At 43.0% G+C, this 17,232-nt stretch overlaps 1 protein-coding gene across 5 annotated transcripts in view; it reads left to right on the top strand.

Moving 5' to 3' along the window:
- Positions 1 to 17,232, top strand: part of LOC121574240 (protein Jade-1) — a 157,330-nt gene that overhangs the window by 49,037 nt on the left and 91,061 nt on the right. For all 5 annotated transcript variants that reach the window (XM_045213211.1, XM_045213210.1, XM_045213209.1 and 2 more), the window contains one exon: positions 1,913 to 2,070. In XM_045213211.1, coding sequence (XP_045069146.1) covers positions 1,913 to 2,070 — 158 coding nt within the window. The remainder of the gene's footprint in view (positions 1 to 1,912; positions 2,071 to 17,232) is intronic.

Here is a 17,232-nt window from a genome sequence, read left to right as displayed (position 1 = left end):
TATAGCATTAGTTGTAACGGTTATTTGGCTTTGCATACACAAAGACTGTATAGCATTAGTTGTAACGGTTATTTGGCTTTGCATACACAAAGACTGTATAGCATTAGTTGTAACGGTTATTTGGCTTTGCATACACAAAGACTGTATAGCATTAGTTGTAACGGTTATTTGGCTTTGCATACACAGACTGTATAGCATTAGTTGTAACGGTTATTTGGCTTTGCATACACAAAGACTGTATAGCATTAGTTGTAACGGTTATTTGGCTTTGCATACACAGACTGTATAGCATTAGTTGTAACGGTTATTTGAACTGTGCTACCGGATGTCAACACCACTGCCACCTACAACAGTGATCACAACTGTAAGTCGCTCTGGATAAGAATGTCTGCTAAATGACTAAAAATGTAAAATGTAAAAATCACCATGTCACTTTGACTTGGCTTACAATATGAGCCTAAAGTTGACCTAATGGACTGCCCTTTCATACAATATGAAGCTTTTTCCCCATACACAGATTAAGCCTATTCCTAGGCTAAAACGCATTTACAATGGAGATTCCCTATTGACAATGCTTTTTAGTCCTGGACTAGGCTTAATCTGTGTCCGGGAAACTGGCCCGTAATGTTTGAGTTTGAGAACTGCTATACAGATGCAAATTATTTGTATGATGATAATTTCACAGTGCAGAAACTCTCTCTGTTGTGTTTTGCCATGTGTCAATTTGACTGAAACCCTGTCTCTATCTTGCTGTCTTCTGTCAGGTGTTCTTTATAGCTTTAGTTGTGAAGTAGTGCAGAGTGATTAACCAAAATGTAGTTTTTTGGTTATTAAACAACTCATTGACCGATGTCGGTTCAGTTACTTAAATTCCATTTAGTTCTGGGTTTTTTGTGAACCCAATGTGCTGTTTCTCTAGAGAGAAATCTAATCATTCACGAAAGAAATCAAGTCAAGAACTACGTGGGACACTGGGTTGAAGGGAGATGTAGTTTTCATTAAGCAAATATTCAACCTAGGTCGGCGCAGAAACTGAATAATTAACTACAATGACAATAATCCATTGCGCCTGTTCTTTCTGGTTCGGACAGATACTGTACACTTTTACGCCTGCTACATTAGGTTACATACCCATAGACCGCATGAAAGCGGAATGTACACAATGAGGAGAGGGATAGAGAAGGTTTACTTTGAAGAACTAGTAAAATGATTTAGACAACTCTGCAGCATAGTTAGGGAGGCTAGCCTAGCTAAATAGGATGACTAAAGACAGTACAGTATGGGGAGCACAGAGATAACGTTAGATGGTCTGGCTGGCTGGCTGCTACTGCCTGAGCAGAGATGAGCTGATGAAAGTAATATACACAACTGAAATATTTTACTTCATAGTAATTTCACATTTTTCTATTGATGTCTACCCAATGTGAACCTGACAGAGACAATGGAATATTTTCAATGTTTTGGCAATTGAATGTTCACTATTTTTGGCTTTGGAATTTCGATGACATTATTTCCGTGATTCTTTTTTAATAATCTAGCTGAAACCGAACCGTTCTCAAAAAACACTAATCACTCAGCGCTATTGTAAAGGCTTTCACCTGTGCTACTTTACACCCCCTTCGACAATACTTTGTTTGCCAAATGATGTCATTGCGTCTTGTTTTGTGCTCACAATATGACCCTAAATGGACTGGCCCCCCCATACAATGTACAGCCTGTGTGATGGTAATGTTTAGGTTGCAATGTTTAGCCTGAAACCTGTCATGTTTTCTCAAATTCAAACTGCTATACAGATGCAAATGATTGTTATAATAATTTGACTGAAACTCTCTCTCTTTGTGTTGTGAATGGTGTCAATATGACAAACTCTGTCTCTGTGTGTGTGTGTGTGTGTGTGTGTGTTTCCTGTCAGGTGTTCCGGACGGACTTCATCACGGCCATGAAGCTGCCAGACTCGGCCCAGCTGGGCCCTGATGACTTTTACGTGCTGTCTGACCCCTGGAGACAGGAGTGGGAGAAGGGGGTCCAGGTCCCCGCCAGCGTAGATGCCATCCCAGAACCTGTTGTCAGGTAGGGAGGATGTTTACTGTTTTAGGGCCCTATAAAATCACTTATCTTTTGCCTGATTCCATTGTATTTTTTCCCCAAATTCTCAATTTTGTTTTACAAAATCACACATTTATTTTCAATAGAGCGTCCAAGGTAGTTGTCCACAACAATGCTTAAACCACATCAGGAGACCACTTTTGACCTTTGGGAAAAATGTGAGATTATATCCATTGCATACCTAGCAAGAGGCTGTTGTTTAGTGATGTTTTGTTGTGCACGTGATTGTTGAGTTTGCTAAACAAATACCCACTGAATTGATGCAAATAATCATGATATCATTCTGCAAGGTAAGCATAGGCTACTTTGTTGGTAACATTTCATTGAGAAGGTTTTTGGGAAAGCTTTTCCATCTACCAGAAGATCGTTCATTAGCATCATCGCTAACGGCTACACAAAGTGGTAGCTGCGCACACCGCACATACACAGATGGGGAATTCGGGTTGCCTCTTCAGAAAGTTGCAGGAAATACGAATCACGTATCACATTCTGTTCATATCTTATAACAAACTTTGGCAAATTAATACGTTCAATTCATTTAGTTGATTCCCTACTAAGTTCAATACATTTTGATATATTGTTGAATTCCATTTTTGTCTGGATTCTGTGATTCCGTCTGCGTTTTATAGGGCTCTACTGCTCTGACCATGAAAAGCAACCGCACTTAAACCACACTCTGAACCGTCACACACTAATAACACTGTTTGAATGCTTTAATTTATTCTGATACAACTCTGATAGGTGACGTGTGAACCCTATCACACGCTAAAAGGACCGGGGTTGGGAAACACTGCACTAGAGGACACAATGTCATTTTCGCTCGCCCCCACATATATACACACACACACACACACACACACACACACACACACACACACACACACACACACACAGAGAGACTTGTGAGTTCAGCCTCAGTGTAACGTTGCAGCGCGTTGCGTTGCCCGGCTCTTGGCTATCATCATCTCCCACAGACAGACAGGCATGTGGTGGTATCTTAGCAGAGTGCCTTTATGTTCCCAATGACAGTCCCCCCCCACCTCACACACACACAAACCCCATCCCCCACCACACACATTTTAAAGGTTTTACTGGAAGTGATCACAGCAGCAGCATGTGTTCAAGAGGTTAGGTCAGGTCAGCTGCATTATGAGAAGGGGTTAGTAGTGGGCCCCTAAGTGCTGCTCAGTGTCCAGGGATCACAGGATCACACACCAACAAAGGTTCATAGGATCTGGGAACATGGAGATGTTGGTCGGGGTCCGTCAGATTGGGGGGAGGGGGGATACAGACTGGGTTGTAGGCTTATTCCTCTCCTAGAGTGAGGATGTGAGACTGGGGCACTCACACGGAGACACACAAAGTCTCAAACACACACAGTGGGGCAGAGGTAAAGTGGGGATAGAGAAGTCACACCAATGGGACTGGGTCACAGGGAAACATCAACAAACCCCACTGCTTTACTCCCCTACTGCTCAGGAAACACAATGTGCAAAGATGGATGGGATAGATATAATGTGTGTAGAGATGATGGATAGATAAAGGTAAATATTAGGAGAGGAACAGATAAGGGTAACTAGATAGATGGATAGATGCACAAATTAGCTTGCCTTGATTGATTGATTGATTGATTGATTGATTGATTTAGAATGTTGGAGATGCAGGGATAGATTGCTAAAGGTAGATAATAAGTGAGTTGACTGCACTTAGAAATAATGACATCTTCTAAAAATGGTGGAAAGGAAAAGCTGCAGGGCCTGTCTGTCTCAGCTAGCCTCGCGTTCTCTCTCGGCTCGCAGTCCTCGCGTTCTCTCTCGGCTCGCAGTCCTCGCGTTCTCTCTCGGCTCGCAGTCCTCCTCTTCCCGTCCACTGTGCGGTCTCGCTCTGTCTGTACGAGCTCACTGTGCCATCGTGGTTTCCGATAAACACTTAATGGTCGAGGAGAAAGACTGTGAGATGGCTGGGTCCCTGTGTTTGTGCTCCTCTCTCCTCCCTTTCTCTTTTGAGAGAGAGAGAGAGACCGAGACAGAGACTCACTCCCTGGGGCAAGTGGAAGTAATTAGCCGTTGCGTAACAGTCTCATTCGGCAGACAGAGAATGACGAATTGGCACAGTCTCTTTAGCCTCAGTCCCCCTTGAAACGCCGGGGAAATACATAATTACATGTACGAGATGATCTTCCTTTCTCCAAATGAGAAAAGGCTTGACACAGCAGCAGCAAAGGCAGTTTTTTTTCTTCTGTTGACTGTGGTGGCGGCGAACTGGAAACCATCATACTTCGAAGACTTTGTCTTTGGTTTGGCCTGGGGGAAGACTTCCCGACCATGTAAATGGCTTAGGGGTTGTGAAAAGAGAGGAGAGGAAAACCGAACAGTAGCTGAGAGAACGAGTGAGTGCGTGGCTCAATGGGGAGATAAAATAAGTTTGGGATCTAGAGAGCAGAGGAGCACGGCCTTGGCCTAGGAAACTAGCATTGGTTCCCCAGGGAACAACCTCCTCCTCCCAGTCCTAGGCTACATCCTAAATGGCACCCTATTCGATATAGTGCACTCACTTTGACCAGAGCCTTTGATCAGCTCACAGCTGCATCCTCTCCCAGCAGACTAGGCTTGAAGTCACAGTACACTACTTTATGTCCACTTCAACAACTGGAAACTCTCCAAACTCCTTCCATGCAAGACTCCTTCCGTGATGATGATTGACATTATTAAAGAGACAGGCTCTCGGCCAAGGATGAGCATGGGTCAAGGAGGTTTTAAGAACCCACTGTTCTGTACCACATCATTACCAAACTGACTGGTTCTGCCTGGCCTGTGTCACTGGGTTCAGGACTGAGCTTGGCTTGCTGCTCTGCCTGGCCAGGCTCTGCTTAGCTTGGTAATGGTAACTCTGACCGCTGTCTGTTTAACCCAATTGCCTAGGCCTGCAGTCTCCAGAGCAGACCTAGGTTCAATACTATTTGAAAACTTTCAAAATAGTTTTAGTGTTTGCTTTAGTCTGCGTGGAGTGCCAGATGGGAGGGGGGGGGATTTGCATTTTTGCGACTATTCTACTGGTTCTTAATTCCGTCAGGAAGCTCAATCAAGCACAGCATTAGTATTAGAAATGGTTTTGAATAGTATTTGAACCCAGGTGTGGTCTCCAGAGCTGCAGTGCAGACGAGGCTTGGTTAGAGGCCAGTCATATTGTATGGCTGTTAAGCTCTCTCACCAGGGTGGCTGGATGGAGGGGTGAAATCACTTAGGCCTATAGACTCTCCTGTTAACCATTTCACAGGGATGCCTTCTCCTTTCATTGTCTTATCTATGTCTTGGTGAACTCTGGCTCAATCCCAAATCCACCCCTTGCACCTACCCGTTATGCACTGAAAATAATGGATACATTTAAGCAATATGGAGGTAAATATGCTCAGGTTTGGATTCTCTGGTCACTTTTCTATGAGCCAGTAACCCATCAGTGGATAAGTAGACCTCGCTGTAGTGGTACACCACCTCTGAGTTGAAGACTGGTGTTTAAAACATGAGATGAAATCCATGCGAGCTGTGCTTGGAATTGTAAGCACGTGGATCACTGAAAGTAGGCTATACAGTAATTTGTATTACATCCTAAGCGTAACATTCTCCAAAGGATGTATGTGTGTATAAGCTGTCCCCAGGGCTGCGCATATGTGTTGTGGGTGTGTGGGGAGGGGGGTGCTTGTGTATGTTTTACGGTAGGGATCCCTTGGGCTGTATGTGTTTGTGCGTTTTTAGTTCTCCCCTGAATATGGGATTTTTGCCTGAGTGGAGGAGAGCGTGTGTGCGTACGTGCATGACTTTGTGAGTGTGTTAGTTCTCCCTTGGGTGGTGCAGCTGGATCTCTTTGCAAGGAAAAGCAGTCCTCCCACCCAAAGCAGTGTGCATGCCACAGCTATGAATCCACCCTACACACACACACACACACACACACACACACACACACACACACACACACACCATCCACACCATTACTTGTGGTTGGACCCGTGTGATAGATCAAAGCTGTGTGTTAAACATCGTGGGCTGAGCAACATCTGGGGCATTAAAGGGGTCCTAACTAACTCCCATCTGCCTGCCGTCTCTCCTGTGCCTGCATGCGTTTCTATGTCAGCTTCTTGTGTGTATGTGTGTCTGTCTACATGTATGTATCACATGTTGTGCAGCCTGCCACCTCAACCATAAAGACTGCTTTAGGAGGAAAGTTCTTGATCATCCCACATGAAACAACAGGCATCTCAGTTGCTATCACTTCCCCTGTTGCCCTGTGGTGCACATCTCTGTGGTGTTTTTCTCTGTGGTTTGGTGAGGGGTTGCCTCCCAAATGGCACCCTATTCCCTATAGTGCACTACTTTTGACCAGACCCCTATGGGCCCTATAAAGGGAATAGGGTACTATTTGGGACACAACCACTTCTATTTCAATTCCTGTGGTTTGTAGCTAAAAGTTGGATGTCAAGAGGAAACCTCGTTACCTGTTGTTGACTGGTATACACTCCCACTTTTCATTTGGCTCTATACTTCAGGATTTGAGATCAAATATTTAATATGAGGGAACAGTACAGAATGTACAGTGCATTCGGAAAGTATTCAGACCCCTTCCCTTTTTACGTCACAGCCTTACTCTAAAATGTATGAAATTATTTTTTCCCTCATCACACAATACCCCATAATGACAAAGCAAAAACAGGTTTTTAGATTTTTTTTGTAAATATATTACAAATAAAAAAAACATACCTTATTTACATAAGTATTCAGACCCTTTGCTATGAGACTCGAAATTGAGCTCAGGTGCATCCTGTTTCCATTGATCATCCTTATGTTTCTACAACTTGATTGGAGTCCACCTGTGGTCAATTCTATTGATTAGACATGATTTGGAAAGGCACACACCTCGCTCTATATAAGGTCCCACAGTTGACAGTGCATGTCAGAGCAAAAACCAAGCCATGAGGTCGACGGAATTGTCCGTAGAGCTCCGACACAGGATTGTGTCAAGGCACAGATCTGGTTAAGGGTACAAAAACATTTCTGCAGCATTGAAGGTCCCCAAGACCACAGTGGCCTCCATCATTCTTACATGGAAGAACTTTGGAACCACCAAGACTCTTCCGAGAGCTGGCCGCCCGGCCAAACTGAGCAATCGGGGGAGAAGGGCCTTGGTCAGGGAGGTGACCAAGAACCCGATGGTCACTCTGACAGAGCTCCAGAGTTCCTCTGTGGAGATGGGAGAACCTTCCAGAAGGACAACCATCTCTGCAGCACTCCTCCAATCAGACCTTTATGGTAGTGGCCAGACAGAAGCCACTCCTCAGTAAAAGGCACATGACAGCCCGCTTGAAGTTTGCCAAAAGGCACCTAAAGGACTCTCAGATCATGAGAAACATGATTCTCTGGTCTGATGAAACCAAGATTGAACTCTTTGGCCTGAATGCCAAGCGTCACGTCTAGAGGAAACCTGGCACCATCGCTACGGTGAAGCATGTTGGTGGCAGCATCATGCTGTGGGGATGTTTTTCAGCGCACAAAGTACAGAGAGATCCTTGATGAAAACCTGCTCCAGAGCACTCATGACCTCAGACTGGGGCAAAGGTTCACCTTCCAACAAGACAATGCCCCTAAGTACCCAGCCAAGACAACGCAGGAGTGGCTTCGGGACAAGTCTCTGAATGTCCTTGAGTGGCCCAGCCAGAGCCCGGACTTGAACCCGATCTAACATCTCTGGAGAGACCTGAAAATAGCTGTGCAGTGTCGCTCCCCATCCAACCTGACAGAGCTTGAGAGGATCTGCAGAGAAGAATGGGAGAAACTCCCCAAATACAGGTTTGCCAAGCTTGTAGCGTCATACCCAAGAAGACTCGAGGCTGTAATCGCTGCCAAAGGTGCTTCAACAAAGGACTGAGTAAAGGGTCTGAATACTTACAGTACCAGTCAAACGTTTGGACACACCTACTCATTCAAGGATTTTTCTTTATTTTTACTATTTTCTATATTGTAGAATAATAGTGAGACATCAAAACTATGAAATAACACATATGGAATCATGTAGTAACCAAAAAAGTGTTAAACAAATATATATATTTCATATTTGAGATAGCCACCCTTTGCCTTATAATAATAATAATAATAATAATAATAATAATATGCCATTTAGCAGACGCTTTTATCCAAAGCGACTTACAGCCTTGATGACAGCTTTGCACACTTGGCATTCTCTCAACCAGCTTCATTAGGTAGTCACCTGGAATGCATTTCAATGAATTCCAGGTGTGAATTCCATGAATGAGTTAATTTGTGGAATTTCTTTCCTTCTTAATTCGTTTGAGCCAATCAGTTGTGTTGTGACAAGGTAGGGGGGGTATACAGAAGATTAGCACTCTTTGGTAAAAGACCAAGTCCATATTATGGCAAGAACAGCTCAAATAAGCAAAGAGAAACGACAGTCCATCATTACTTTAAGACATGAAGGTCAGTCAATACAGAACATTTCAAGAACTTTGAAAGTTTCTTCAAGTTCAGTCGCAAAAACCATCAAGCGCTATGATGAAACTGGCTCTCATGAGGACCACCACAGGAACGGAAGACCCAGAGTTACCTCTGCTGCAGAGGATAAGTTCATTAGAGTTAACAGCCTCAGAAATTGCAGCCCAAAGAAATGCTTCACAGTTCAAGTAACAGACACATCTCAACATCAACTGTTCAGAGGGGACTTTGTGAATCAGGCCTTCATGGTCGAATTGCTGCAAAGAAACCACTACTAAAGGACTATTATTTGTTTTTCAACAGGACAATGACCTAACACACCTCCAGGCTGGAGAACAGCCTGAATTCTTTGGGGCATGGAATCGTTGCTCAATTGATATCAAAGGACCTAACGTGTGCCAGGAAAACATTCCCCACACCACTACACCACCGCCACCAGCCTGTACCGTTGACACAAGGCAGGATGGGGCCATGGATTCAAGATGCTTACGCCAAATCCTGACTCAGCATCAGCATGACACAACAGGAACTGGGATTTGTCGGACCAGGCAATGTTTTTCCACTCCTCAATTGTCCAGTTTTGGTAATCGTGTGCCCACTGGAGCCGCTTCTTCTTGTTTTTAGCCGATATGAGTGGAACCCGGTGTGGTCGTCTGCTGCAATAGCCCATCCGTGACAAGGACCGACGAGTTGTGTGTTCCGAGATGCCGTTCTGCACACTGCTGTTGTACCGCGCTGTTATTTGCCTGTTTTTGGCCCGCCTGTTAGCTTTCACTATTGTTGCCATTCTCCTTTTGACCTCTAATCAACCAGCTGTTTTTGGAATGGATTGTTGTCACAGGACTTCCGCTGACTGGAAGTTTTTTGTTTGTCGCACCGTTCTCGGTAAACCCTAGACACTGTCGTGCGTGAAAAGCCCAAGAGGCCGGCTGTTTCTGAGATAGTGGAACAGGCGCGCCTGGCACCGACGATCATACCACGCTCAAAGTCGCTTAGGTCACTCGTTTTGCCCATTCTAACGTTCAATCGAACAGTAACTTAATACCTTGATGCCTGGCACTGTCTGTAAGAACAAACCATTTGAACAGGGTGGTGTACCTAATAAACTGGCCAATGAGTGTATGTTTTTAGTTATAAATTAACTAGTTAGCTAATTCTAAGATGAACATTTCCTTACCCCACTGAAGTTATTCAGATGCCCTCTGTTTAAATAGTAGGGCAATGATGTGAATCACCCATGCATTCTAGCTAGCTACTAATGTACTACCCATGTTCACTTCTGGTAAGTTTCCTCCCTGCCCCCTAATTTTGGCAATGCATGAACATGAAGTACCCTAAACATTAATAGATCATAGTCTGGCCCAAAAGGATCAGACTACAGCAGGTATGACCAACAAAACCAAAAGAGTCAACCTAAAATCTCAATCTAATGCAACATTTACTAATGTAAAGATAAAGAAAACAGAGAGCATGTACAAAATTAACTTTATTTTACAGTATGATATAATGCATAAAGCGAACGTTGAATGACTTTGTGAAATGTGAAGGTGTAGACTCGGTGAAAGTATCTTTCATCCCTCTGTACCCTGGTGCAGTGGAACAATTCTTGTTCAGCCTCAAAGTAGCATGGTTCTGATTCTGGATAGCTGAACTCCTGTAAATAGTGGAAGGACATTTTAAATGTCTATGGGACAGTTTTCCAACCATAACATTGTCAAAAACTCACGTTGGGCTATGAGTGTTTCCAACTTGAGACCCTAGAGAGGATGAATGACCTGTCGAACTACAGCAACCTTGTGCTTGTTCAAATGAATTGGAGACCTTACACAGACTAGGGATGGGTATTTGTCTTTTTTTTTTACTGTTCAAGTACTCACATTATTATTTGTTTGAGTACTCAAATGAAGAAAATCTAATAGGCCTGCACTTGAAGAAAAAAAATTTGCGCATTTATCTACACTATGTATACAAAAGTATGTGGACACCCCTTCAAATGAGTGGATTTGGCTACTTCAGCCACACCTGTTGCTGACAGGTGTATAAAATCGAGCACACAGCCACGCAATCTCCATAGACAAACATTGGCAGTAGAATGGCATTTCTGAAGAGCTCAGTGACTTTCAACATGGCACCGTCATGGGATGCCACCTTTCCAGCAAGTCAGTTTGTCAAATTTATGCCCCGCTAGAGCTGCCCTGGTCAACTGTAAGTGCTGTTATTGTGAAGTGGAAACGTCTAGGAGCTACAACGGCTCAGCCGCGAAGTGGTAGGCCACACAAGCGCTGATAAATCGTCTGTCCTCGGTTGCAACACTCACTACCGAGTTCCAAACTGCCTCTGGAAGCAATGTCCGCACAAGATCTGTTCGTCGGGAGCTTCATGAAATGGGTTTCCATGGCCTAGCAGCCGCACACAAGCCTGGGATAACCATGCGCAATGCCAAGCGTCAGCTGGTGTGGTGTAAAGCTCGCCGCCATTGGACTCTGGAGCAGTGGAAATGCGTTCTCTGGAGTGATGAATCACGCTTCACCATCTGGCAGTCCGACGGACGAATCTGGGTTTGGCGGCTGCCAGGAAAACGGTACCTGCCCCAATGCATAGTGCCAACTGTAAAGTTTGGTGGAGGAGGAATAATGGTCTGGGGCTGTTTTTCATGGTTTTGGCTAGGCCCCTTAGTTCAAGTTAAGGGAAATCTTAACAATACAGCATACAATGACATTCTAGACGATTCTGTGCTTCCAACTTTGTGGCAACGGTTTGGGGAAGGCCCTCTTCTGTTTCAGCATGACAATGCCCCCGTGCTCAAAGCGAGGTCCATACAGAAGAGTGGAGGCCGTTATAGCACCAAAGGGGATGATTTTGGAATGAGATGTTCGACGAGCAGGTGTCCACATACTTTTGGTCATGTAGTGTATATGCCAACAGATCGCAACAATGCCTAATTTATTAACTTGTTAAGCAAATAACTGCCGGTCTCACGGTACTTGACCATTTAATTAACATAAACACATTTAGCATCTCCTGGCTTCCACGCATAGCCTACAAGCCACAGATGCAAACCTTTGTAACATCTACATTTTAAAGTCTAATAACTCCATGTAAAATAGCCTAGACCATCACAATAAATCCCTTATTTATTTTAGACAGGTCTAAAGAAACATGATATGAAGAAAATGTCGTCTATTTCAGAAGAACAGAATAGCATACTCTGAGTTATCCTTATGTTAGGCCCTGATCTGGCTATTGCATATGGCTGTGGGCTACACTAGTTCATTTAGCAGACAAGATTTGCTTAGAATTCGGTGGCATTATTTTATAGTATGAAGAATACAAATGAACATAGCTGAATAAAATAGAAAATATATTTTCTACAAATTATTTGAGGGAGTGCGCATATGAGGCTATTCTGTGTTGAGCGGTTAACAAAGAAACAGCTATTCCTATATGCTTAATTTAGTTATTTATGTAACTTTAGTTGTTCTACAAATGTTGGGCTATGTGTTTTGATTTTTAATACATTCTAAGGCTGCATGATTCGACTCTAAAGATGATTTGAAAAAAGTTGGCATGAGCTCTGCTTAGTTTGTTTTGCGCAGGCTGTACACACTTCATCAGTCTCTCATTTACAATTTGACAAGCACTTGATAATGCCTCGAATTTCCCGACTGCATCCCCTTTGTGTGGCCGAAATGCCCCCTAAAAAAATCAATGTCTTTTGTGGCCAGTGGCCGTTGTGCCCTTGGGCTGAATAGAATAATTATATTTCCCTTCTCCCGGCTGCATGCCGAAGCACCTCTCACTCACATGGCTCTCCGTCATGTGATCGGGTCTTTCTCACAGGCTACAATTGAAGACCGACACATCGGGGACGCAACGGCGCGCGTCCTTATCCAATTCTGAGGCGCATATTGAAGATATTGGCAGAACTGTCCACATTTACTTTTCGTCAGCGAACAAGATTAGTAGGCCTAACGAACAGCAAAAGCACTAGCCTATGTCAATCTACTATCTCCTATAGTACAAAAGTTGACCTATTCTGTGTTAGAAATACATATTCCAAACATAGTCTGGGACAGTTGTGGGATGCGATAGATCCCAAATTAATACAACCACTAGCATCAAAAACCTGTTTTAAGCAATGAGCCTGACGAAACAGATGAGAACGTTTAGCTTTAAATGTTGATACACTATTGGGCTATTTCTGCAGCAATGCACACACAGCAGTAGGCTATAAGCGCAAATGTTCCATTAGCAGGAAAACACCATTCTCAAATGTGACCACAAATGCAATTATGCATGTAATGCTTTTATTATAAATGTGCATTTTTATGGTAAATTATCTTCCCCAAACTTGAAACTCACTTGCTGTGTATGTACAGTGCATTCAGAAAGTATTCAGACCCCTTGACTTTTTCCACATTTTGTTACATTACAGCTTTATTCTAAAATGGATTAAATAGTTTTTTTCCCTCATCAATCTACAGACAATACCCCATAATGACAAAGCAAAAACCATTTTTGTACAAATCTTTGCGCATTTATAAAAAAAAAATGAAATATCACATTTACATAAATATTCACACCCTTTACTCAGTACTTTGTTGAAGCACCTTTGGCAGTGATTACAGCCTCAAGTCTTCTTGAGTATGACGTTACAAGCTTGGCACACCTGTATTTGGGAGTTTCTCCCATTCTTCTCTGCAGATCCTCTCAAGCTCTGTCAGGTTGGATGGGGAGCGTCGCTGCACAGCTATTTTCAGGTCTCTCCAGAGATGAACGATCGGGTTCAAGTCCGGGCTCTGGCTGGGTCACTCGAGGACATTCATTCTGTGTGCTCAGTGTCATTGTCTTGTTGGAAGGTGAACTTTCGCCCAAGTCTGAGGTCCTGAATGCTCTGGATCAGGTTTTCATCTAGGATCTCTCTGTACTTTGCTCCGTTCATCTTTCCCTCTATCCTGACTAGTCTCCCAGTCCCTGCCGCTGACAAACATCCCCACAGCATGATGCTGCCACCACCATGCTTTACCGTAGGGATGGTGCCAGGTTTTCTGCAGACGTGACACTTGGCATTCAGGCCAGAGAGTTCAATCTTGGTTTCATCAGACCAGAGAATCTTGTTTCTCATGGTCTGAGAGTCCTTTAGGTGCCTTTTGGCAAACTCCAAGCGGGCTGCATGTGCCTTTTACTGAGGAGTGGCTTCCGTCTGGTGACTCTACCATAAAGGCCTGATTGGTGGAGTGCTGGACACAGGATGCACCTGAGCTCAATTTCAAGTCTCATAGCAAAGGGTCTGAATACTTATGTAAATAAGGTATTTCAGTTTTTTATTTTTAATACATTTACAAAAATGTCTAAAAACCTGTTTTCGCTTTGTCGTTATGGGGTATTGTGTGTAGATTGATGAGAAAAAAAAACATGTAATCCATTTTAGAATAAGGCTGTAACGTAACAAAAATTTTGAAAAAGGGAAGGGGTCTGAATACATTCCCAATGCACTGTATGTCAGTTAGGCTCTTCACCCGTTGTAAAGCGGATTAATGTGCTTCATTTTAAGAAGTTATTTGGCCACTTTAGTTGTGATACAAACCTTTCAAAACATATAGGCTTGTGGGCTAGGCTACATGAGGTGTGCGACTACGATTTGAAAAAGTCGCAATAAAAAGCATGCGTGTTTCTTGCCTTAAGCTGAGTGTCATTTACAAGTGATGATATATCAATCACAAGTGATAGGCTAATATTGTCACCCATCACTCTTCTTGATTTAATCTTGTCTTTACATGTGTGAAATTTGTTTTGATTTAGAACGGACCATTATCGTGTACCGGTCTTGAAACATGGACCATTATCATGCACCTGTCTCGAAACTGGGCAGTGGAAACAAATACATGTAATCTATGCACTTAAATAGCGAATGGAGGACGCTTTTCCAGTGGTTCATTTTCATGCCAGCCAGGTAGGCTATATTCTTGTTGTAAAGAGAAGCAATGTGCTTAATATTACAGAAGTTGAGAAATAAATATAGTAGGCCTAGGCTATAGAAAGCTGATGGGATCCTCTTTTTAATAGAGCTACAGTTGAAGTCGGAAGTTTATATACACTTAGGTTGGAGTCATTAAAACACCTTTTTCAACCACTCCACAAATTTCTTGTTAACAAACTATAGTTTTGGCAAGTCGGTTAGGACATCTACTTTGTGCATGACACAAGTACATTTTCCAACAATTGTTTACAGACAGATTATTTCACTTATAATTCACTATCACAATTCCAGTGGGTCAGAAGTTGACATACACTAAGTTGACTGTGCCTTTAAAAAGCTTGGAAAATTCCAGAAAATGATGTCATGGCTGTAGAAGCTTCTGATAGGCTAATTGACATCATTTGAGTCAATTGGAGGTGTACCTGTGGATGTATTTCAAGGTATACCTTCAAACCCAATGCCTCTTTGCTTGACATCATGGGAAAATCAAAAGAAATCAGCCAAGACCTCAGGGAAAAAATTGTAGACCTCCACAAGTCTGGTTCATCCTTGGGAGCAATTTTCAAATGCCTGAAGGTACCACGTTCATCTGTACAAACAATAGTACGCAAGTATAAACACCATGGGACCACGCAGCCGTCATACCGCTCAGGAAGGAGACGTGTTCTGTCTCCTAGAGATGAACGTACTTTGGTGCAAAAAGTGCAAATCAATCCCAGAACAACAGCAAAGGACCTTGTGAAGATGCTGGAGGAAACTGGTACAAAAGTATCTATATCCACAGTAAAACGAGTCCTATATTGACATAACCTGAAAGGCCGCTCAGCAAGGAAGAAGCCACTGCTCCAAAACCGCCATTAAAAAAGCCAGACTACGGTTTGCAACTGCACATGGGGACAAAGATCTTACTTTATGGAGAAATGTCCTCTGGTCTGATGAAACAGAAATAGATCTGTTTGGCTATAATGACCATCGTTATGTTTGGAGGAAAAAGGGGGGTGCTTGCAAGCCGAAGAACACCATCCCAACAGTGAAGCATGGGGGTGGCAGCGTCATGCTGTGGGGGTGCTTTGCTGCAGGAGGGACTGGTGCACTTCACAAAATAAATGGCATCATGAGGAAGGGAAATGATGTGGATATATTGAAGCAACATCTCAAGACATCAGTCAGGAAGTTAAAGCTTGGTTGCAAATGAGTCTTCCAAATGGACAATTACCCCAAGCATACCTCCAAAGTTGTGGCAAAATGGCTTAAGGACAACTAAGTCAAGGTATTGGAGTGGCCATCACGAAGCCCTTACCTTAATCCTTCTAGCAATGGCTTTTTTCTGGGCACTCTTCTGTAAAGCCAAACTCTGTGGCGTGTACGGCTTAAAGTGGTCCTATGGACAGATACTCCAATCTCCGCTGTGGAGCTTTGAAGTTCCTTCAGGGTTATCTTTGGTCTCTTTGTTGCCTCTCTGATTAATGCCCTCCTAGCCTGGTCCGTGAGTTTTGGTGGGTGGCCCTCTCTTGGCAGGTTTGTTGTGGTGCCATATTCTTTCAATTTTTTAATAATGGATTGAATGGTGCTACGTAGGATGTTCAAAGTTTCGTATATATTTTTTTTTATAACCCAACCCTGATCTGTACTTCTCCACAACTTTGTCCCTGACCTGTTTGGAAAGCTCCTTGGTCTTCATGGTGCCGCTTACTTGGTGGTGCCCCTTGCTTAGTGGTGTTGCAGACTCTGGGCCTTTCAGAACAGGTGTATATATACTGAGATCATGTGACACTTAGATTGCACACAGGTGGACTTTATTTAACTAATTATGTGACCTCTGAAGGTAATTGGTTGCACGATATCTCATTTAGGGGCTTCATAGCAAAGGGGGTGAATACATATGCACGCACCACTTTTCCATTATTTATTTTTTTGACTTTTTTGAAACAAGTTATTTTTTTCATTTCACTTCACCAATTTGGACTATTTTGTGTATGTCCATTATATGAAATCCAAAATAAAAATCCATTTAAATTATGGGTTGTAATGCAACAAAATAGGAAAAACTGTGATAAAAATAGGCTATAGATTCTTAATTTCCATCCTCATTCAGAATGAATGTGTAGGTGGGAACAATATAAAGATATTGAAGCACATTTGATTATAATGCTAGTAGTTCTTGCATAAGCAAATGTTATGTGTGGGGTTCCCATAGTTGAATCCAGTAAAAGTACTTTCTGTAGTGCCTCTTTCAGCCCTTGTGCTGCCTGTCACCCATTCATTTATGATGCAGTTCTATGACTTTATTCAGGCTACTCAATGTCTTATAGGCCTATCATGCAAACATTTCAAGCAAACAAACACTTCTTACTTATTACGTTTGTAGAAATACAAAACTTTCAATTATTCAATGGAATGTCATCACTATAATTTCCATTCCGACATTACATGTATCCATCGCAGTGCTATTCTATACCGTTGAAGTACAGTCCTAGGTCATTGTTCATACCATATTTAGGTCATATGGACTTCATCCACAACGATTCCAATGATTTTGGAGTTGTGTAGGACTGAGGCCAACACATCTCTCCCGGACTTCCCCAACCAGCTCTCCGGACTTCTGAAGACAAGGTCGCATGCACCCTCACACATAGTGTTCTTGTCTTC

The sequence above is a fragment of the Coregonus clupeaformis genome, unplaced genomic scaffold (assembly GCF_020615455.1).
Source record: "Coregonus clupeaformis isolate EN_2021a unplaced genomic scaffold, ASM2061545v1 scaf0088, whole genome shotgun sequence".
In the NCBI taxonomy this organism is placed as follows: domain Eukaryota; kingdom Metazoa; phylum Chordata; class Actinopteri; order Salmoniformes; family Salmonidae; genus Coregonus; species Coregonus clupeaformis.
This window is presented reverse-complemented; position numbering and strand designations above follow the sequence as displayed.